The sequence below is a fragment of the Anneissia japonica genome, unplaced genomic scaffold (assembly GCF_011630105.1).
Source record: "Anneissia japonica isolate Jap-2015-1 unplaced genomic scaffold, ASM1163010v1 scaffold6788_len1366326_cov149, whole genome shotgun sequence".
In the NCBI taxonomy this organism is placed as follows: domain Eukaryota; kingdom Metazoa; phylum Echinodermata; class Crinoidea; order Comatulida; family Comatulidae; genus Anneissia; species Anneissia japonica.
In genome coordinates, this window is record NW_022692324.1 from 652866 (window position 1) to 675387 (window position 22522).

The 22522-nt window shown below is 36.1% G+C and overlaps 1 protein-coding gene and 1 long non-coding RNA gene across 3 annotated transcripts; one reads left to right on the forward strand and one right to left on the reverse strand.

The window, feature by feature from the left end:
- Positions 1–112: 112 nt before the first annotated feature.
- Positions 113–22173, reverse strand: LOC117100221. 2 transcript variants are annotated; one of them, XR_004444102.1, is made up of 3 exons: positions 21715–22173; positions 3012–3188; positions 113–2841 (listed from the first exon to the last, which is right to left on the reverse strand). It is a non-coding gene; the product is annotated as an uncharacterized LOC117100221 (long non-coding RNA). The 2 variants fall into 2 exon arrangements; XR_004444103.1 differs by having other exon boundaries at positions 3012–3110; positions 21715–22144.
- LOC117100220 lies at positions 1712–4453 on the forward strand. The gene is made up of 3 exons (XM_033239815.1): positions 1712–1839; positions 1882–2023; positions 4109–4453. Exons 1-3 carry the CDS (start codon positions 1740–1742, stop codon positions 4419–4421), a joined length of 555 nt encoding a protein of 184 aa, XP_033095706.1. The 5' UTR covers positions 1712–1739; the 3' UTR covers positions 4422–4453.
- Positions 22174–22522: the final 349 nt, after the last annotated feature.

The window sequence follows — 22522 nt, forward strand, 5'->3', positions numbered from 1 at the left end:
AACGTCGTTGAATAGGTTTATGTAATGTGTATGTATCTTGTCTGCTCATCCATTCCGTACACTCTCACTCATTCAAATGAAACGAGACAACTAAATCGAAGACTAATAACCGTTTTTAAATTTTCTTCAAATACTATATTTTAATTAATACAATACAATTCACCAAACAGACTTTCACATTATTACAAAGAATGAAATTAATAAATTACAAAAATACAGGCATATGTCATGATCTATTTATGTCGATATACGCATATTTCACACATCCCAGTAGACCACGTGCATGAACAATCAGGGGAAACTAAAACACACACCCCACCCCAACCTCCCCCCCTGCTTTAAACAAAGAATAAACAAACGTCACTAATATAAATTAATATATCAACACTATAAAAATTCATACCCACACAATTATGAAATTATTATGTAATCATCCATAATTTTGCCAGTGGTCTCAAGTGTTTTGTACTGAAGACCTTGGATTAATATTTATTACCTTTGCAGTCACAATTATGTAATATTATAATAACATATTTATACAAATGAATGTCAAATGCAGAAACTACAAATCATGTAATCAGAGAGTGCGTGTGACAAGCGGTATATTACCAGGCTACCGAGTACATGCAGACCATCGGGACGAGTGCGTAAGTAGTGCGCCCGGGCCAAACGAGATTTCGCGTGTACAAGAAGTAAAACAATTCCTCCGCAAGTGGGAATCTGTTTTCTCTCAGCATGACACAGACAGAGGCTATTCTTTACCGAGGATTGAAGATACGCTCGACGCCCTGCATGGAGCCGTAAAGTTTTCATCTCTGGATTTGAAGTAAGGTTACTGGCAAATCGAATTTGATGAAGATGACAAGGCTCCCATCCTGGCTTATGCCGATTTTGCTAAACCTAAACCTAGTTTGGATGGACATGGCTGTATTTCGAAGACTAATAGGATAGAGGGGGTGATTTCCTCATGCTTTGTTACAGTATTCCTATTACACGTGTAGAAGAAATTTCAGCGAGAAAAATCCAAGTATCCTTAAGATTTTGAAGCATAACTGATTCTGAGACATGAGCATGGGACAGTGTCCCATCATGCCCCTAATAGTATTAAAGCTGAATTTAGTCTGTGTGTACAGATGATGCATAGTTGGTTTACTATAATAAGCTTTGTTTGGGCCTACTACTATTATATAGGCCTATCGCACGTTCGGGAATCCTTAAAAATAACAAGTTTATATTGTTAAATAACATATCCTCCACCATATTTAGATTTAGCTGGGATAAGTCCAATATGGAGAAGGCGGTTGAGGCCGTTAAGTCGCGTGAAAAAATAGTCAGAGAAGCAGCTCGAACCATGATGTTCCTAAATCGACGTTGAATCGTTCAATCAAGGGACTTGTAAACTGTGGAAAGAGAGGTACATTTTCCACGGTGTTCAGTCAAGCTGCAGAAGCAGAATTCGTGACCCACTTGTTGAAGCTTCAGACTATGTTATATGGACTGACTTACGATGAGTTGAGAATTTTAGCATATGAATATGCGGAAAGCAATGGTATCCATCATCCTTTTAACAGAGACACGAAGAAAGCCGGACAAGACTGGATAAGTGGTTATATGAAACGGCATCAAAGACCCTGCTTATCCTTGACAACCACTGCTATCCATATCACCACACACCAGTCACAAGATTCAACCATTGGACATATTTTTAATTGCATATTTGCGGTGTGCATCAGTTGGAAATGCAGCAAAGGGATTTGAATGCACCGGTAAACCCATTCAATCCAGACATATTCACAGCTATTGACTTTGCACCTTCTGAAGTGACTGAGAGGGAATATCCCATTGAGTAAGATACAGATCCTGAAGCAGTCCCAGCAGAACCCCATACAGACCCTGCAGAACATCAGGAAGACCCGGAGAACCTCAGGCAGACCCTGCAGAGTCGGGCAAATCAGACTAAAGAAAAAGGAATATCCGTAACAACCAAAGAAATTAGGCCTACTGAAGAATACCGCTGTAAGATCGAAGAATACCGCTGCATTTTTTGTAGCGAAAAATACGAGGAACCCTTAACAGAGATGCCATGAGGCATGTGCTTATCTAGACATGGAAGGACATTTCAATGTCACCAAGAATTTTTTTGATTATTTGTATGGCAGACACTCTACTGTTAAGTCCTTATGTGGCCGCAACAGCTAAACTAGATGCTACGCAACGGCGGTGGAACGTTTTTGAAAGTTAGGGGCCTTTTTATAGGGTAATAATTAATCCAGAGCCCGGAAATGATACTTCAACAGTGGCGGGTCCAGGAAGTCGAACCAGGGAGAGACTGCACAGTAGCAGAGGTCCAATCTTAATATTAGTTTTATAGAAATAATATGGGTAAAAACTGTACTTATGTTGATGGAACAGCAGTACGAGCAATGTCACGAATATCGAATCATGATTTTTACCTTGTGACCAGTCAAAGAATTAGCACGGAGAAGGTTACCAGGCCGAAGACGATTAACTCCTTTTTATTTTGGATGGAACCGAGTTCTTCAGCACAAGAAGCAGAAACAATACCTCTCAGCCAATCACTCAGCTCTATTGTATTAAAAGTTATTCGATAGATAATGAGCTGTCATTCTTTCACCATAGATTCAAACTACGCCCGACGGCGATGCTAGAGAACACGACGCACGCAACGGCATCGCGTCGTCTAGCGCTCACAGGCAGAGGAGTTGGATTCGTCGTACCACGCAGTGAGTGGTCTGCTCATGCCGGTCTGAATTCAAATAAGGTAGCGCTATTGATTGATCAGTGATTGCTCTCATCATTTACTCCAATGGCTAGATGAATCTGTGATATGAGAAATGAAAAATGTAAGATTAAGCTGTTCTTTTTGGGGTAAACTAAAGCTAGGTAAACAACGGAGGAGGTTATCCAGGGTCGACAACGGGGTTTTAATAAGTGGATTAGTAAGTGTATATATATATAATGTTATGTGTATACTGTGCAAGCAATCTTACCTTATTCAGAGGAAGAATCAACGTTTTATTTTGGCATTATTTCTCGACCCTCACTACTGTGGACTCGTCCGAGGAGGTTCTCCAAAAATTACACGAAGCCTCATAAAGATGGAAAATACAATATGAAAGAAACATATTAGTTATAAAATGTAAATGAGCAATCTTATTTACTAATCACTCCCGTTAGAAAAGCAAGACAGAATAATTATATAATAATAATAATATATATTAATAATAATAATAATATATAAGAATAATAATAATATATAAGAATAATAATAATATATAAGAATAATAATAATATATAAGAATAATAATAATATATAAGAATAATAATAATATATAAGAATAATAATAATAATAATAATAATAATAATAATAATAATAATAATAATAATAATAATTGATCTAACCAATTGTTTAGAAGAATTAAACCCTCTTGTTATAGACCTCACTGAGGAAGGAGAAATGTCCATGGACAATATACGAAATATGTGTGTGGATCATGAGCTACCAAGCTAGTCCGACGATGATATTATTCCATTCAAATTTGAAAGGAGCAACCTACAACGAATACGACTATGGTCACTACCTGATGACATTATTTAATATTAAATTACAAAGATTGGAGCGGTGAGGAAGTTACGGGAAGACATGCGGTGGATTTCGGTCTGGGCTGACAGAAGGCCATTGCCATCCAGGTGTCAATCGCCGACTCCCTAACACAGTACCGGTATTGAATTCGGTGTCCGGTGTTGCCCACAGGCGAGACATTCGAACACAATCGGTTCACGGACACAACAAAGATTATAAATACGTAAAACGTACAGCTACGGACTACCGTACAGCTACGGACTACCTTTATTTCTTCAATGCTCTCGACGACATAAGCTTCGAGCCGATGTCGGGAGACCAAGTTCTCAGGACAGCGATCCCAACTTGCCCATGCACAAGGTGGAGAGACCAACTGATTGTTCGATGGAGCCTGCATCGATGGAAACTGCTGTAGAACCGGATGTGGAACCGGCTTTGGAACCTGCATCGATGGAACTGGCTGCGGAACCTGCATCGATGGAAATTGCTCTAGAACCGGCTATAGAACCGGCTGTGGAACCTGCTGTAGAGCCGGAACCGGCTGTGCAACCTGCAACGATGGAACCCAATGCAATCCTCGACGTAAAGGGAAGTGTAAACAAACTGATCGAACTTTGCGGGGAAAACCTGCCTTATATCGCAGGCCTTCGGGAAAATGATCGAATTCCTCACGAAAAGGAAAGCGGAGTGAATTTAAGATACTCTGCTGCAGTCGGTCATATGGTTGATTCGCTGACGCGTGGAAAAACAACGAAGTATGGGGGAAACAATCGCAATGAACTACTGCGCCGAAGTTTCTATTCATTGATAATGTAGTTTCATTTTTCAGCCAATATGGCGGTCGTTGTGTGTAAAATGAGTATTTAATAATGCTTCTATTACATAAATGATACACAGAGCATTGATTGATTGATTTTGGGTGAGGGACGGTGGTCGTCGAAATTAATTTATAATAAATAAGTCTTGGTATTTAATATTATTATAATTACAGGCTATTTTTATTTTCAGATGCCCTTTAAATACACACGAAAAACCGACTATGCTTCATGGTCTTTAAAAGCTACGGGAGAGGCTGTAAATTCAATGAGACGAGGAGAATTATCAATACGCCGTGCAGCTGCACAGTATGATGTGCCGACTTCAACATTAGCACGAAAAGTGGCGAAAGCCGAAGGGGGAGGAGAAATTGTGATGAAACAATTGGAAAGAAATTCTGTGTTGGGAAGCACTTTTGAGAACCAACTTGAAGAACACATCCTTGAAATGGAATCTCGTGGGTTTGGACTCGCTAGACAAGATGTAATGGTGTTAGCTTATCAGTTTGCTGTAACAAATCAAATAGAGCATAATTTCAACCATGAAAAGAAGCAGGCAGGGCGATTCTGGTTTGAAGGGTTCATGAAAGAAGAAGAATACGAGGACAAACATGCGAAAAAAATTGGGACAACGACCCATATGAGTCCACCTTCTAAATCAAGAAGTCCATTTTTACATATTTATCGAAAATTACTTCTTTTTTAATTGCTTTTGAATAGGAATACGAGGAAGTTTTAATTATCCAAGCTAGACAATATTAATTTAAATTAAGAAATTGTTTTATGTCCATACAATGGGGCACATATCAATATACCAGAGGAAAACTTTAAAACATGTTAGACTCTGGAAAGAGCGTATGCAAGGTAAAGGAATTAACGTTAAATTTTGAAAATTCAAAAGTTATTAATTTCGATACAGTTATACATATATATATATACATATATATTGAAATTGATATGTCGTAGTAAATAGTATTGTTTTTTTATTAACCATGAAAGAGAGAAGAGCCTTGGAGATTTCACCACACAATGTGAATTTGAAAGATTAGTACGACAAACGAAACGCCACATTATTCATTATAAAATCTAAACAATTCATACATTATTCCTGAAAAGAAAGAAAGAGAATGCAACTACAGAAAAGACGATGAGCCGTGGTGGTCGCCATCGTACGGTAGGAAGCTGAACGGCAGCTGGTATTCGTAATGCCATTTTCCTACACGGTTGGTATTCTACTAAAAGAACGGATATGTGTATCACATCAGAAAGACGGTGTTGGTCGTCGCATACGCAGGGCATCCCTTACAAGAAGGGAATGGAGATGAAACAAATGGAGCAATGGACACTTATAGGCAATGCGTGAGGCCTCTAAGATTTCACCACACAACGTGAATTTGAAAGACTAATACGACAAAAGAAACACCACAACATTCATTATAAAGACTACACAATTCATCTTATCTTTTATATATTATTCATGATAAGAAAGAAAGAGAATGCAACTCCAGAAAAGACGACGAGCCGTGGTGGTCGCCATCGTACGGCAGGAAGTTGAGTGACAGCTAGTATTCGTAATGCCATTTTCTTACACGGTGGGTATTCTACTAAAAGAACGGATATGTGTACATATACGCAGGGCATCCTATACAAGAAGGGAATGAAGATGGAATAAATAGAGCAATGGACACTCAAGAAATGAGAGCAGCACTGAGGATTTCAACACACAGCCTTGGGGATTTCCAAACACAACGTCAATTTGAAAGACTAGTACGGCAAAAGAGACACCACATTCATGACCAAGACTAAACGACAATTCATATTATTTAATATAATATGTTATTAATTTAAAACATCCATGACTTTTTATATATATTTACTTTATATATTATAAGGTTCTGTTGGCAATGAATGAGATATTTTGGAGAATTTATTTAACTCTTTCATAGAGTGTATTTTTATGCTTAAGCTTCGTTATGATGCGCACCCGCAGAAACGAAGAGAATAATCACAATGTCCGATATAATTTGGAAGACTGTCAATTTACGCCGACGATAGACGGGCACTAAATATAATTTCTATATGTCTATGTCTTATATACTAAAAGATCAGGTGTCCGTATTATCCAGAATGAAAAAAAAAAACAAGTATACTAAATACAGTAAAATTTTTTTTTTTGCATTGACTCGCAATTTTGTTTTAATACTTACGTTCAATTATAATGAATACAGCAATGTATATGGTTTTGAGATGTTATTTAAATATTTAAAGCTATCTGGTACCTCATAGTACCTTGTAAAGTTAATTTAATGTTGAAATTATTTTGTTTGATAGGTTTTTAAGAATGAACTTTATTTTTCAGTGTTTGCGGTTCATTTTAATAATAAATACGTTGGTGAAATGCTTGACGCAGCGATGCTTTAGCTGCAATGTGCATTTAGTGCCATGACCATTTTAGCCAAATACTTTCGCAAAAGTTAAGAGGTCTCATTTAACTTCAACTAAAAATGCATTGCTGGGGTTTTTATCCAGTAGACATACAATGTACATGTATGTAAAAGCTTGCCATTTTTAGCAACCTATCATTTCAACCAAAGGGCCTCTGAAGCAGTTTTCATTCAATATAAAAATCTTTGTCATTATTGTATTGGAAAATCAAGCTTGGCATCATTTTAGTGCTTCCTTACCGGTATTATAGTTAAAGGAACACGGATGCTCTGTAGCTAATTTTCATTTAGCATTATGGTCATTCTTGTGATCATTCTTGCCAATTTCTTGGAACTGTCAAGCTCGGCATCATTTTGGTGTGCTCTTAATGTAGGTAACGGGCCACCGATGCGCTTGAGCTGCAGTTTCCATTCAGTATATGATCATTCTTGTCAAATTGCTGGAACTGTTAAGATCGGCATTTTATTTGGTGGTCTCTTTATTTCAGGTAATGGGCCACCGATACACTCTAGCTAGTTTATTTTATTCAGTATTATGATCATTCTTGTGAGCATTCTTGCCATTTCTTTGGAACTGTCAAGCTCGGAATCATTTCAGTGCCAACTTCACTTCAGGGCCACTGGTGCTCTGAGCTACAGTTTCCATTCAATATTATTATCTTGCCAATTTGTTGAAAACAGTTATGCGTGGCTTGAATCTGGTGACCTCCTTTATTTCAACTGCAGAACCACCGATGCTGTCTAACTTTCCATTCAGTATTCTAAATGAGTTTTCTTTCAATTAAAGAAATTCGGATTCATTGGTAAGTATCAAGGCGTAATGCCATGGGGTTAATATGTAGGCCTCTTTAATAGCTAGGTCATGACACCATATGTAGCAGCAGTTTACAGTGCACGTACTTTTCATCCATAAATTAATTGTTCATATTTATTAAATATTACTATTATTAAAGGGGACAATAATTTAGATCATTTCATAAAACTATATCTGATAATTATAATAATCAGGTGTTTAGATGTTAGTGTTTGTGTGTGTTGTCTTTTCGTGTATATTACAATATGCAGACCTCTGAAGAGCAGTTTTGGAGACTTGAGTGTCCCAAACACAAAATCACGAGGTATTGTTAAAGGGAACAAATCGACTGCAACCTATCGAAAAAGAAAGTCTTTATATCTGATAATCGCCGCGTTCAAATTGAGTTGATATTTCCACCACAAAGTAGATGTCAAGTATGATATTCGCACTTAATTGGAAAAAGGAGGAGGAGATGATGAAACTCAAATAAAGATATGAAAAAAAAATTTATTTCCACCACAAAGTAGTTGTCAAGTATGAAGTTCGCACTTAATTGGAAAAAGGAGGAGGAGATGATTAAACTCAAATAAAGATATGAAAAAAAACTTATACAATCGCCCTTCATGAGGCTAACTGTCCTGATCAAACTCTACCAATACTCACACCTAGGATGCACGGACACCTGAGAGTTAATGGTTATGAAACCTACTAACAAGCCTACAATGTAAGTCTACTTGCAGCTTTCTATTCATACAATACATTTTATTAAGCTAGATAGACTCCAATGGTTAACTCCAAGAATGACCAAGTACCTCACGAGCTCCGACTATGACACCAAAAAGTGAGATTGTCAAAAGCACAAGAAAAACTACGATAGCCAAAGCAGGGAAGGTATAAACCTGACCCTGTGTTAATAATCACATTGAACATGTGGGGAATTGGTTTCTTCTGGTGATGCATTGTGCTGGAAAGAATTGGAAGTGGCCAAGTCCTAAAGATGATAAAACAGTATATGTTTACTGTGATAATTGCAGGTTTAAGTGCTCTGAAATATTTTCGGAGAGAGATAGGGAAACTATTTGCAGCGAGGACTGGAAACTCGGAGACTATGCCCGTCAAAAAGATTTCTTGTTGGCAAATGTCAAGGTGTATGACATTCAACGCGAGCGTCCCAGAGGAGAGCGTCAGCGGAAAACTAAAACCTACACCTACTCTTTCATTAAAGATGGCACTGCGAAGCAAGTTTTTCTTAAAAACTATTAATATTGGTCATGGTGGGCTGGATACTGCATTCAAAGACATCGGAGATGCAGGAACATTCTCTGGTGAGGACAAAAGAGGTAAACACGTTCCATCTAACAAAACACCAGATGAGGCAGTAGCATTCGTAAAACACCACATAGAAAGATTCCCAACAATTGAATCTCATTATACCCGAAGCAATACAAGACGCTTGTACCTGGACCAAAGATTGAACATTTCTAAAATGTATAGACTGTACAAAGAGGAATGCGAGGCTGCTAACCCTATTGTGATGCCGGTGAAAGAATCAATGTACAGAAAGGTATTCTGTGAAAATTACAATTTGTCCTTTTACCATCCCAAAAAAGATCAATGTGGACAGTGTATTAAGCTGTCTCTTATACACATCTAGATGTGTATAAGAGACAGCTATATGGCAGTATGAGCTGTAGTTATGGTTATTCTAAGTTATGTGCTCTTAGTCTGCAAGCTGTGGTTTGCGGTATCCATCCAGGGTAGTGTTTCGCGGGAATGAGTTAATCTAATTTATGTAGGTCAGACCCGACAGAGAGAATATTCACATGTGCGTGTAAAAACTGTGGTAGTTTATCATCAATTTTTTACCTTTTGGAGTTGGGACGTGCTTATTGGATACCCTTACAGGATGGATTGGATCCCTCTCTGAAGTTTAAGTTGCTTGAACTTTAATAGCACCATCCCAACTATAAATCACGTGAGTAGTTTGTCACATAATTTGAATCCATACAACAGATTTTTAAAATTATTTTGGTGAGCATCGAAGAAGTGGGGAGCTCATCAAAGACTTAGCAGAAATATTAGTTCCAGCATGGTTCCTGCAGACCATTATCAAGAGAAATTTTCTAAATTTCATTTCGTAATTCACATTAAAGATTGTGAGATACGAGCATGGCACATGCGTAATCAGTGAGCGAAGCACGTGTTTTGTAGATTTGTAGAAAGAAATTACAATTGCAAAACATCTGTTTCAACATTTTGTTTAGCGGACTAACGTGCCAGAAAAGGGACACTAATTCAAAAATAGTGTTTATAGTACACGTAGATCTACATATTAGTGAGTATACATCTGTTTTCAAATTCTAGTTCATATTTATTAAATATTACTATTATTAAAGGGAACAATAATTTAGATCATTTCATAAAACTATATCTGATAATTATAATAATCAGGTGTTTAGATGTTAGTGTTTGTGTGTGTTGTCTTTTCGTGTATATTACAATATGCAGACCTCTAAAGAGCAGTTTTGAAGACTTGAGTGTCCCAAACACAAAACGCAAAATCACGAGGTATTGTTAAAGGGAACAAAACGACTGCGACCTATCGAAAAAGTCTTTATATCTGATAATCGCCGCGTTCAAATTGAGTTGATATTTCCACCACAAAGTAGTCGTCAAGTATGAAGTTCGCACTTAATTGGAAAAATGAGGAGATGATGATGAAACTCAAATAAAGATATGAAAAAAAATATACAATTGCCCTTCATGAGGCTAACTGTCCTGATCAAACTCTACCAATACTCACACCTAGGATGCACGGGGACCTGAGAGTTAATGATTATGAAACCTACTAACAAGCCTACCAAGTAAGTCTACTTGCAGCTTTCTTTTCATACAATACATTTTATTAAGCTATATAGACTCCAATGGTTAACTCCAAGAATGACCAAGTACCTCACGAGCTCCGACTATGACACCAAAAAGCGAGATTGTCGAAAGCACAAGAACAACTACGACAGCCAAAGCAGGGAAGGTATAAACCCGACCCTGTGTTAATAATCACATTGAACATGTGGGGAATTGGTTTCTTCTGGTGATGCATTGTGCTGGAAAGAATTGGAAGTAGCAAAGTCCTAAAGATGATAAAACAGTATATTTTAGAAAACAGATTACTAGGAAACTTGGAGAACCAGTGACAGTTTTGCAGTTTACTAAAAAAAAAAACCAATATAAATATAATTATTATTATATTCCAGCATAATAAACCTTAGCATAGTACCTAATTACATTAGAAACAAATTTGTTGTAGACTGGTTAATTTTAGGACAAAGTTAAATAAAAGACAAATTTTGGTATTTATTTGCTCTTTCCATCCAGCGAAACACGTGTTACCGATTTTCGCAGAGCTCTCTCAGCTACACAAGTTGATCTTTCATTTCTGTGTGAACATGGGAATCTAGCCTCAAGTTTTCGGTATTAATATACAAAAAGATGAACACTAAATTCCAGCCATAGAATGAAGAATAACGAATGACGCACTAAAGCGTAACGCATATTACCGTGGAATCCTCCTTAGGCCTATACAATATCCTCTTATACACAATTTAACACGTTTTGGATTGGATCCCTCTCTGAAGTTTAAGTTGCTTGAACTTTAATAGCACCATCCCAACTATAAATCACGTGAGTAGTTTGTCACATAATTTGAATCCATACAACAGATTTTAAAAATTATTTTGGTGAGCATCGAAAGAGTGGGGAGCTCATCAAAGACTTAGCAGAAATATTAGTGCCAGCATGGTTCCTGCAGACCTTTATCAAGAGAAATTTCCTAAATTTCATTTCGTAATTCACATTAAAGATTGTGAGATACGAGCATGGCACATGCGTAATCAGTGAGCGAAGCACGTGTTTTGTAGATTTGTAGAAAAAAATTACAATTGCAAAACATCTGTTTCAACACTTTGTTTAGCGGACTAACGTGCCAGAAAAGCGACACTAATTCAAAAATAGTGTTTATAGTACACGTAGATCTACTTAATAATGATTATACATCTGTTTTATCTGTTTTCAAATTCTAGTTCATATTTATTAAATATTACTATTATTAAAGGGAAGAATAATTTAGATCATTTCATAAAAGTATATCTGATAATTATAATAATCAGGTGTTTAGATGTTAGTGTTTGTGTGTGTTGTCTTTTCGTGTATATTACAATATGCAGACCTCTGAAGAGCAGTTTTGAAGACTTGAGTGTCCCAAACACAAAACGCAAAATCACAAGGTATTGTTAAAGGGAACAAAACGACTGCGACCTATCGAAAAAGTCTTTATATCTGATAATCGCCGCGTTCAAATTGAGTTGATATTTCCACCACAAAGTAGTCGTCAAGTATGAAGTTCGCACTTAATTGGAAAAAGGAGGAGATGATGAAACTCAAATAAAGATATGAAAAAAAAAATTATACAATTGCCCTTCATGAGGCTAACTGTCCTGATCAAACTCTACCAATACTCACACCTAGGATGCACGGGGACCTGAGAGTTAATGATTATGAAACCTACTAACAAGCCTACCAAGTAAGTCTACTTGCAGCTTTCTATTCATACAATACATTTTATTAAGCTAGATAGACTCCAATGGTTAACTCCAAGAATGACCAAGTACCTCACGAGCTCCGACCATGACACCAACAAATAAGATTGTCAAAAGCACAAGAAAAACTACGACAGCCAAAGCAGGGAAGGTATAAACCTGACCCTGTGTTAATAATCACATTGAATATGTGGGGAATTGGTTTCTTCTGGTGACGCATTGTGCTGAAAAGAATTGGAAGTGGCCAAGTCCTAAAGATGATAAAACAGTATATGTTTACTGTGATAATTGCAGGTTTAAGTGCTCTGAAATATTTTCGGAGAGAGATAGGGAAACTATTTGCAGCGAGGACTGGAAACTCGGAGACTATGCCCGTCAAAAAGATTTCTTGTTGGCAAATGTCAAGGTGTATGACATTCAACGCGAGCGTCCCAGAGGAGAGCGTCAGCGAAAAACTAAAACCTACACCTACTCTTTCATTAAAGATGGCACTGCGAAGCAAGTTTTTCTTAAAAACTAATAATATTGGTCATGGTGGGCTGGATACTGCATTCAAAGACATCGGAGATGCAGGAATATTCTCTGGTGAGGACAAAAGAGGTAAACACGTTCCATCTAACAAAACACCAGATGAGGCAGTAGCATTCGTAAAACACAACATAGAAAGATTCCCAACTATTGAATCTCATTATACCCGAAGCAATACAAGACGCTTGTACCTGGACCAAAGATTGAACATTTCTAAAATGTATAGACTGTACAAAGAGGAATGCGAGGCTGCTAACCCTATTGTGATGCCGGTGAAAGAATCAATGTACAGAAAGGTATTCTGTGAAAATTACAATTTGTCCTTTTACCATCCCAAAAAAGATCAATGTGGATAGTGTATTAAGTACAAACAACTGTCAGAAGAAAATAGGGCAGAGTTCCAGGCTGAGTATGATGCTCACATTAGACGGAAAGAAGAAGCTCAGAAAGCTAAACAAGAAAAAAATATGCTGATGTATTTACTATGCATGACTGGATCTCCATTTTCCGTCGTGCCAGGCGCAAGCGCCCATACAAGATTGTTAACTTTCATCACCAGGATTTCTACAACTTACAACACCTTGCTCAGCAAACTGTGAAGAACCGACGAAAAGATAAAGATGGAAATCTTATGAACTGGCTACAGGTTAAATCCTTTAAGTATGTGAAAGATGAACCACAAATGATTTACTACAGATATAATTACACCGAGGAGTACAAACGAATATGTGTGTATGGGCGTGGACGGCCTGCTGATCCGGACACTCTACCACGAGTCTACAAGGACAGACTTAGTATCAGTGTACTCAAGAAGAAGGACCTTAGCAAGTTGTGTACTCAGTTGGCCATACCGGAAGAATTCCACGGCTGGTACAAGGCACTACCTTCATCTGAACAAGTTAAAGACCAGCTACCAGGACCTGCTGCTGATGATTCCGGCGATGATGAATAAATATTATGGAAAAGTAATAAATACATTTTTCGACGTTTAATGATATTCATTTAAATATTAATGTATAAAGAAAAAAACATGGTTTTTAAGTTTTATCGTCAAAAATTGCATAATTATATTTTGGCCAACGTGACCTTTGACATACATCACCACTCCTAGTTAATTAAGTTTGAGCACATTTTTCGACGTTTTTCGAAGTTTGAATACATTTTTCGACGTTTAATGATATTCAATTAAATATTAATGTATAAAGAAAAAACATGATTTTTAAGTTTTATCATCAAAAATTGCATAATTATATTTTGGCCAACGTGACCTTTGACATACATCACCACTCCTAGTTAATTAAGTTTGAGCAATTAATTAATTAATTAATTACCTTATTTTCTAATCCAGTCTGTATGGTCATTATAATTTTACCATTTTAGGTTGAAAAATAAACCATTATTCCACTTACAATGTTGTCTATGTCCACTTTTTTGTGTATAGTGATATTAGTTGTTTCGACCATAACTGATTATGTCCATTTTAAGCTAATTTTAGTCCACCCTGATGATAAATCTTTATGCTAATTATTCACCACCTTTGAAAAACTATTATTAATATTACTTTATTAAATAATTAGTGTTGGACACATTTTATTATTTTTCAGCGATAATTAAACTTTTAACTCCATTTTTCTCAAAATTGTAATTTTGGACATAGCCAGTTGTGGTTTTAAGCCCTCGATATATCCTCTTATACACAATTTAACACGTTTTGGATTGGATCCCTCTCTGAAGTTTAAGTTGCTTGAACTTTAATAGCACCATACCAACTATAAATCACGTGAATAGTTTGTCACATAATTTGAATCCATACAACAGATTTTTAAAATTATTTTGGTGAGCATCGAAGGAGTGGGGAGCTCATCAAAGACTTAGCAGAAATATTAGTTCCAGCATGGTTCCTGCAGACCTTTATCAAGAGAAATTTCATTTCGTAATTCACATTAAAGATTGTGAGATACGAGCATGGCACATGCGTAATCAGTGAGCGAAGCATGTGTTTTGTAGATTTGTAGAAAGAAATTACAATTGCAAAACATCTGTTTCAACATTTTGTTTAGTGGACTAACGTGCCAGAAAGGGACACTAATTCAAAAATAGTGTTTATAGTACACGTAGATCTACTTTTTTTTGGTGAGCATCGAAGGAGTGGGGAGCTCATCAAAGACTTAGCAGAAATATTAGTTCCAGCATGGTTCCTGCAGACCTTTATCAAGAGAAATTTCCTAAATTTCATTTCGTAATTCACATTAAAGACTGTCTCTTATACACATCTAGATGTGTATAAGAGACAGGTAGAAAGAGGAATGCGAGGCTGCTAACCCTATTGTGATGCCGGTGAAAGAATCAATGTACAGAAAGGTATTCTGTGAAAATTACAATTTGTCCTTTTACCATCCCAAAAAAGATCAATGTGGATAGTGTATTAAGTACAAACAACTGTCAGAAGAAAATAGGGCAGAGTTCCAGGCTGAGTATGATGCTCACATTAGACGGAAAGAAGAAGCTCAGAAAGCTAAACAAGAAAAAAATATGCTGTTAATAGCACCATACTATAAATCACGTGGGGTGAGCATCGAAGGAGTGGGGAGCTCATCAAAGACTTAGCAGAAATATTAGTTCCAGTATGGTTCCTGCAGACCTTTATCAAGAGAAATTTCCTAAATTTCATTTCGTACGAGCATTAAAGATTGTGAGATACGAGCATGGCACATGCGTAATCAGTGAGCGAAGCACGTGTTTTATAGATTTGTAGAAAGAAATTACAATTGCAAAACATCTGTTTCAACATTTTTTTAGCGGACTAACGTGCCAGAAAGGGACACTACAGTAACACGTTTTGGATTGGATCCCTCTCTGAAGTTTTAAGTTGCTTGAACTTTAATAGCACCATACCAACTATAAATCACGTGGGGTGAGCATCGAAGGAGTGGGGAGCTCATCAAAGACTTAGCAGAAATATTGGTTCCAGCATGGTTCCTGCAGACCTTTATCAAGAAAAATTTCCTAAATTTCATTTCGTAATTCACATTAAAGATTATTGTGAGATACGAGCATGGCACATGCGTAATCAGTGAGCGCAGCACGTGTTTTGTAGATTTGTAGAAAGAAATTACAATTGCAAAACATCTGTTTCAACATTTTTTTAGCAGACTAACGTGCCAGAAAGGGACACTAATTAAAAAATAGTGTTTATAGTACACGTAGATCTACTTATTAGTGAGTATACATCTGTTTTCAAATTCTAGTTCAAAAGGAAGACTGCAATGTATGTGCGCAAGAAGTAGGCCCAACATCAAGAATTCAAGCCAAGCAGGAAATGTATAAACCTGACCGTGTCAATAGTACGATCTACTAAAAAACGCAGCGGCAGTTGAAGAAATTATAGAATTTTAAGGACATGATGTCAACGATAATGGTAATTGGATCGAACAAGATAGTATGCCAACAAACAATGTTGGTTGAAACACCGAGACCAAAAGAGATGACTACAAAAAATATTTAAACACCGAGATTGAAAGAGTACACAGATTTGCTAAAAATATTGAAGGAGCTCGATGTTGATAGGCATTGTAATGCTTAATTTGATTGAATAAGCCGACCTGCAAGATTTTTATTAACTGTATTATAAATAAGAGTGTAGGTCTGTTTCAAAACTATTCCATTGATCTTTGTACAGAGGAGACATTCGAAGCCTGTAACAGAGTAACTTAACTGAACCATCAGCAAACAGATATGAACAAATGATAATTGATGATATTATTCTAGTGGATAACTGTAATGAACAAGAAACTACACAAAAAACTGTTACACAATTCCATGGAAAACACTAATAAACGAACCTACATGCAGGGATTTTATTGTGTTAAATAGTGCTGGCGAAGAAGACCAAGTTTCCCCCTTTAAATATTTGTTAATGGAAATAATTCTTTTGTTCATTATGAATCAGTTTGGACATAATTGGAAGAAAAGTATGTTTTATTTTGTTAATTCAATGTAAATGTGATAAATCAAAATACTGAGAATCTGAAAAAGTCCCTTGTATTACAGTAATATATCCAAGACACTTGTTGACAATACATAAAACTACCTTTTTTATATAATATAAGATACACTACTGCTATTGATCATTGGTCACCACCTTCAAATTCAAGATTCCGAATCTGAAGATGAGCCGAGCAGACACAATATTCTTACATCAGAGATGTTGCAGATAACTTTTAGAAAACTAAGAACAAAATAAAAACGTGAACGTGCCACAATATGAATCCATACAAAAGATTTTTTTTATTTATTTTCGTGAGCATCGAATGAGTAAGCAGTGGATTTTTAATATTTTATCCACTTGTGTGTGATCCTAATGCTTTGGAAAATTTGTACACAGAGTAAGTGGAGAGCTCATCAAAGACTTAGCAGAAATATTAGTTCCAGCATGGTTTCAGTAGACCTTCATTAAGAGAAATTGTATTTCGTAATTCGTATTAAAGATTACTTTTGAGATTCGAACCTGGCGCATGCATAAATCAGTGCGAAGCACTTGTTTTTAAATTTGTACAAAATTTTAAAAATTTGTACAAAATTTTAAAAAGTTTACACTTGTAAACATTTTTTTTTTAAAATTTTGTTTAGCGGACTAACGTGCCAGAAAGGGACACAAATATAGTGTTTATAGTACACGTAGATTTTATTGAGCAAATTATGAGTAAATTTTAGTGAGTAAATAATGAGTATATATCTGTTTTCCGATTCTAGTTGGAATGGAAGACTGACATGTTTCCGCGCAAGATGTAGGCCCATGGCTTACATGGGGACATCCCTGCCGATACTTCTATAGCTAAAGAAACTAAAAGCTAAAGCGTTCACGAGATACAGTGAGAAAGGCTGATGGGGACACACCAGAGCCCAAAAAAGAGAGAATCTTTTCCACCTATAAGAATTAGGCTCAGGCCTAAAACTAATGATTATGATGAACGAATGAGTTCCATAGAAAATCAGTTACAATTCATTGAAGTTGCCTCAGTAATCTGAAAGCAAAAGGTAAGAGAGTTTTTATTTAGTAATGTATTAAGATTGCAAATTAATTTCAAATGTTGATATCGTTTTAAGAATCGGAAACTTTCTTGTGAAGATAATTTTTCTAATATAGTATGTTATTAACATCGTCGTCCTTTGTATACAGTACATAAATGCTTATAACGTTTCAAACAAATAATTCTTGGAAGCATCTGACTTTTCAATATTCATTCGGTATGATTGCCAGGTATTACTCTTTTTGTTGAAGCAGTATTGCTGATCCTGCATTCAACCATGAGTTTTAAAGATATGCCGCTTTTAATTATATTCCTATTTAATTACCTTAACATTATAATTCTTTGATTTTCAAATAAAAATAAATGTCTGGTTTATTAAAAATTCGATACCTTTGGATTTAACCAGATATACCAAAGAAATTAAACAGCGCTAATGCCCTGACCAAGGGGCAAGCTACAACACAGTGATGGCGTCAGGACTTGCCAGACGGAAGAGGTAAAGGCCCCTACGGGGGGTGTTAGTGGAGCGAATCGAATCTCACTTGGCTGGGGACCAGGGGGACACCCAGGGCCCCCGGTTGGGGTCCAATCGAGCTACTATAATGTAGGCTAAGTTTTTTTAATGTCGAAATCAACTTCCTCATTCTGGAAAGTGAAATTCTACATTTTGTAAATTTTGCTTGAAATCTGTCGACCACGCTGTCAAGGTCGAGGTTGCTTCCAATATCACGATGTATTCCAAACATCATGAGGATATTTAAACGAACATTTGTTATAACAGAACGCAAATTATTTTTAATTAGTCTTATTGAACTATTATTATTATTATTTTTATTATTATTATTTTTATTATATTATTATTATTATTTTTATTATTGTGATGAAAAGTTAACAAAAATAGTTTAATGAAAGTAAATATTTTTATATCTGTTTATTCCCCTACAAAATTTACTCGTCTTCCCCGACCAGGGGGGGGGGGGCTATAGTCTTGGTGCCCCCATCTGGCGCCACCACTGCTATATCATAACCTCAGCCCCTCGGTAAAGATCAAGTGTCCTGACTTTTTATTCAGTGTTGGGAGGTACTGTATAAACTTAAAAACGTTAGTTCTAATTTAGATAAAACGGAAATTTTAAATTACAGGAAGATTTGACTAATTTGTTTACATATTTCCTTTTTAACATGTGGCCCTCTATGATTTATTTGCATCATCAGCAATGATGATGCAGAAAAAAAATAGATAGCGCGTGCGCAGTCATAATTTGATACATTGGAAATAAAGTAAAAACACAAATCACATCATATATAAACATCAAAAGCAACAAAGCAGATAAAAGTGAACACATTTTTAAGCTAGAAGACTGGTGCAAGTCCTTTTGGAAAGCAGTTATTCGCGTGAATTAGGCCAAATGACACCAAATTGTGGATGGTTTGGTTTTCAAATGGCAATGTCCATTCGAATCCCCTGATTATTATTACCTCCCTAATCAATAGTTAAAGTACGATGGCTTGTAGGACCATTTTCTGATTTTTCCCACTTCATTTTAATTGTTATTATAATAATCAGAGTATGGTCTGTCTCTTATACTAGGCCCATATCGGCCGCTACCTATAGCGGCCGCCCTCCAAAACGGCCGCCAATGCGTGTATATGTATGGAACGCCGATAACGCATTCACAATGCAGTACAGTATAGTTAAATGGTTTGGCATAGGTCAAGTCGGTTTAGAATGGTGTATGACCGGTTCGGCCGTGAACAAGTTCGGCCGAGATATATTTGTATGGAACACCAAGTAGGCGCAAAGCTATTGCTGCTACAGTATCCATTATTTCGTGTTTTATTGTTAGGTCTTTTTTGGTTCCGTGGTTACGCTTGTATTAGATAGGGCAAAACATGCCCATTCGTGCAGAACGAGTGTGCAGTGTCTGCCGATTGATGAATAACCTAATGCGAATTCACCAACTGATTAAAAGTTCAACCTGGTTTAACGAGCAATAATACGGTTATAACACACAACAGAGGTTAATGATCATAATCAATGTCTGTATTAAGCTTATGTAAAATAATTAATAGACAAGAAAACAACACGTCGTATAGGCCATGGCCACAGACCCTACATTATACGGCCTGTGTAGGCGAACAACTCGTGTAACAACTACATTCCTCAACCATCGCGCATGTTCGTACAGTTTCCATGTACAGAGATCAAGCCAGTCGGCTATTTTCAGCATTTGACATTCTTTCCTTGTCTCCGATGACATTCCTGAATTGGCGGCGTACAAAGACTTCGTCCCCGATAACATTCTTGAATTGGCGGCTTACAAAACTTTCTTTATTCTCCCAAGAGTATCATTGGACACTACTGGTGAGAACGTTTCTCACTGAATTAATTATTACTAGGCAACTCAGTACTGGCAAATTGATACCTATTTAAAGCAATGTATTTCCATTCATGCTAGAGGCTAGATTTAATTATTAATTAATTATTTAAATACCGTAACCAATCAATCACTTTTATCTGGAACGTATACTCGTCTTGCAATATGTACGCTTGTTTAATCGTACATATAATTATAATGCAGGATTAATTAATTATATTATATATTTTATTTTAAGATACAAATCAAATTTCTAGATAAGTTACATTTATAGTTAAATTAAATTTCTTCTAAGCAATAAAGTTTCAACTTAGAATATTGTGCAGGATAAAATAAACAATTCTTAACTTAAAATTGTGCTATTAAAACTACTTAGTAAAACAATCAATTTTAATAATAAAGTATTTCGCCATACGCTCTTTCAAGAACATAATAAGGTCTTGTTTTGTAAACTGGTATAGGACCTGTTCTATTTTTTCAGTAAATGTTTTCTCATACACTATTTCTAACAAAATGTTTTCGTTACACAACTACTGGAGTAGGGAGTTATCAACTCACTCTGGCTAGACAATGAACATGCTTGCTTCATCAGATAAGACAAAAGATATCAACGTCTCCGTGGTAACGTTAACTTTTAACCCTACTACTCGAGTATTGTTGCTTTTTATTGAGTAACAAACGATTGAATCGATAGCATATATCGGGTACATATTTGAGTATAAATAATTAAGAAACGAATATCATATGTATGAACTTTAGAAACACTTCAGTGGAGGAAACCAATTTTCAACCTATTATATAAATTATATATGTATACATATTTAAATATATGTGGCCTATATATAAATCATGATATAATATATATATATATGGCCTATATAATAAATAATGAAACAATATTAGTATTGTTGCTTTTTCCTGAGCAACAAACGATTGAATCGATGGCATGAATCGCGTACATATTTGAGTATATAAATTTAAGAAACGAAAATCATATGTATGAACTTTAGAAATACTTTAGTGGAGGAAACCAATTTTCAACCTATTCTTATATAAATTATGTATATGTATGCATATTTAAATATATATGGCCTATATATAAATTATGATATAATAGATAAAATTCAAATTAGCTTTATATATAATAATAAGAAACGAATACCATACTTTATTGGAGAACTTCTTCAATCTATCGAAAGTTTTGATTGAAGCAATGGTTTTCTTATATTTTTATGATGTTTACAATTCTTAATGTGACTTCAATTTATTTTTTTTCAAGTTATTTTTTAAGTAGTTTTATATAGTGTGTAGGCCTATATATAAAATGAAAAAGAGGGCCGAGTTAACCTGCCGGGCCGAATTGACTAGGCCCTAGTTGACTCGAAAGCTTTGTATTTAGCGAGCGGTATTGTATTATTAATTGTGAATGCGTCATCGGCGTTCCATACATATACACGCATTGGCGGCCAGCCCTGCATTACATGAACATATCGAATATGAATAAATTAAAGAAAACGCCTTACCATGTATTCTGACTCGAAATTTCTTCTATGGTGGAATATTCTAAAAGATATTCCAAAACTTCATTCAGATCGTCTATGTAAAAAATGCCATCGGTCTACAACATACAACAGAAAACCTTTGCGTCTCTCCCTTACACTGTGCATTCTGTTTAAATTCCGCAGTAGGCTTTAACTCACTGTACCTCGCTGTTTAGCCACACCCTCAACAATTCGAAATTATCTAAAAGCCTGTTGTGTACCTACCCTCACATTTACGACCTCGCCCATTCTGCTGGGTCAATTGCACAAAACACAAACAAAGAAAGCAAACAGCACTTTTACAGAAAATACATGCTTAACAAAGAACTGAATCGTTTCCTGCATGGATTACTATCCACCTCAGCTGTTGTGCTAATTTCACAAGATAATGAATCTTTCTGAAAGGTCGTATCATTGACCAATCAGAACATAGTACAGTACTGCGAAGCGTGCTTGTCCGAAACCAAACATGGGTTTACCAGATATGGTCTATGGTATACCCATGGAGGAAATATATTAATATATATTTCCTCCATGGGTATACCGTATGTACTTTTCCGTCATGTCTAATTTGGCGTAGAAAGCGTGTCATACTTGTTAAATGACGTCATGCTGGTAGTCTCATAATATCGTGCGGTTGTGGAGCTGCTGATTGATGTGCCACTCTCGGCGCTAGAACGCTTTTATGGGCGCTGGGGCAGCGACTAGGGTCGGTTCTACTTCTTTTTCTAGGTTTGTTCAGCAGACATGGCTGGACCTTACACACACACACACATATATATATATATAT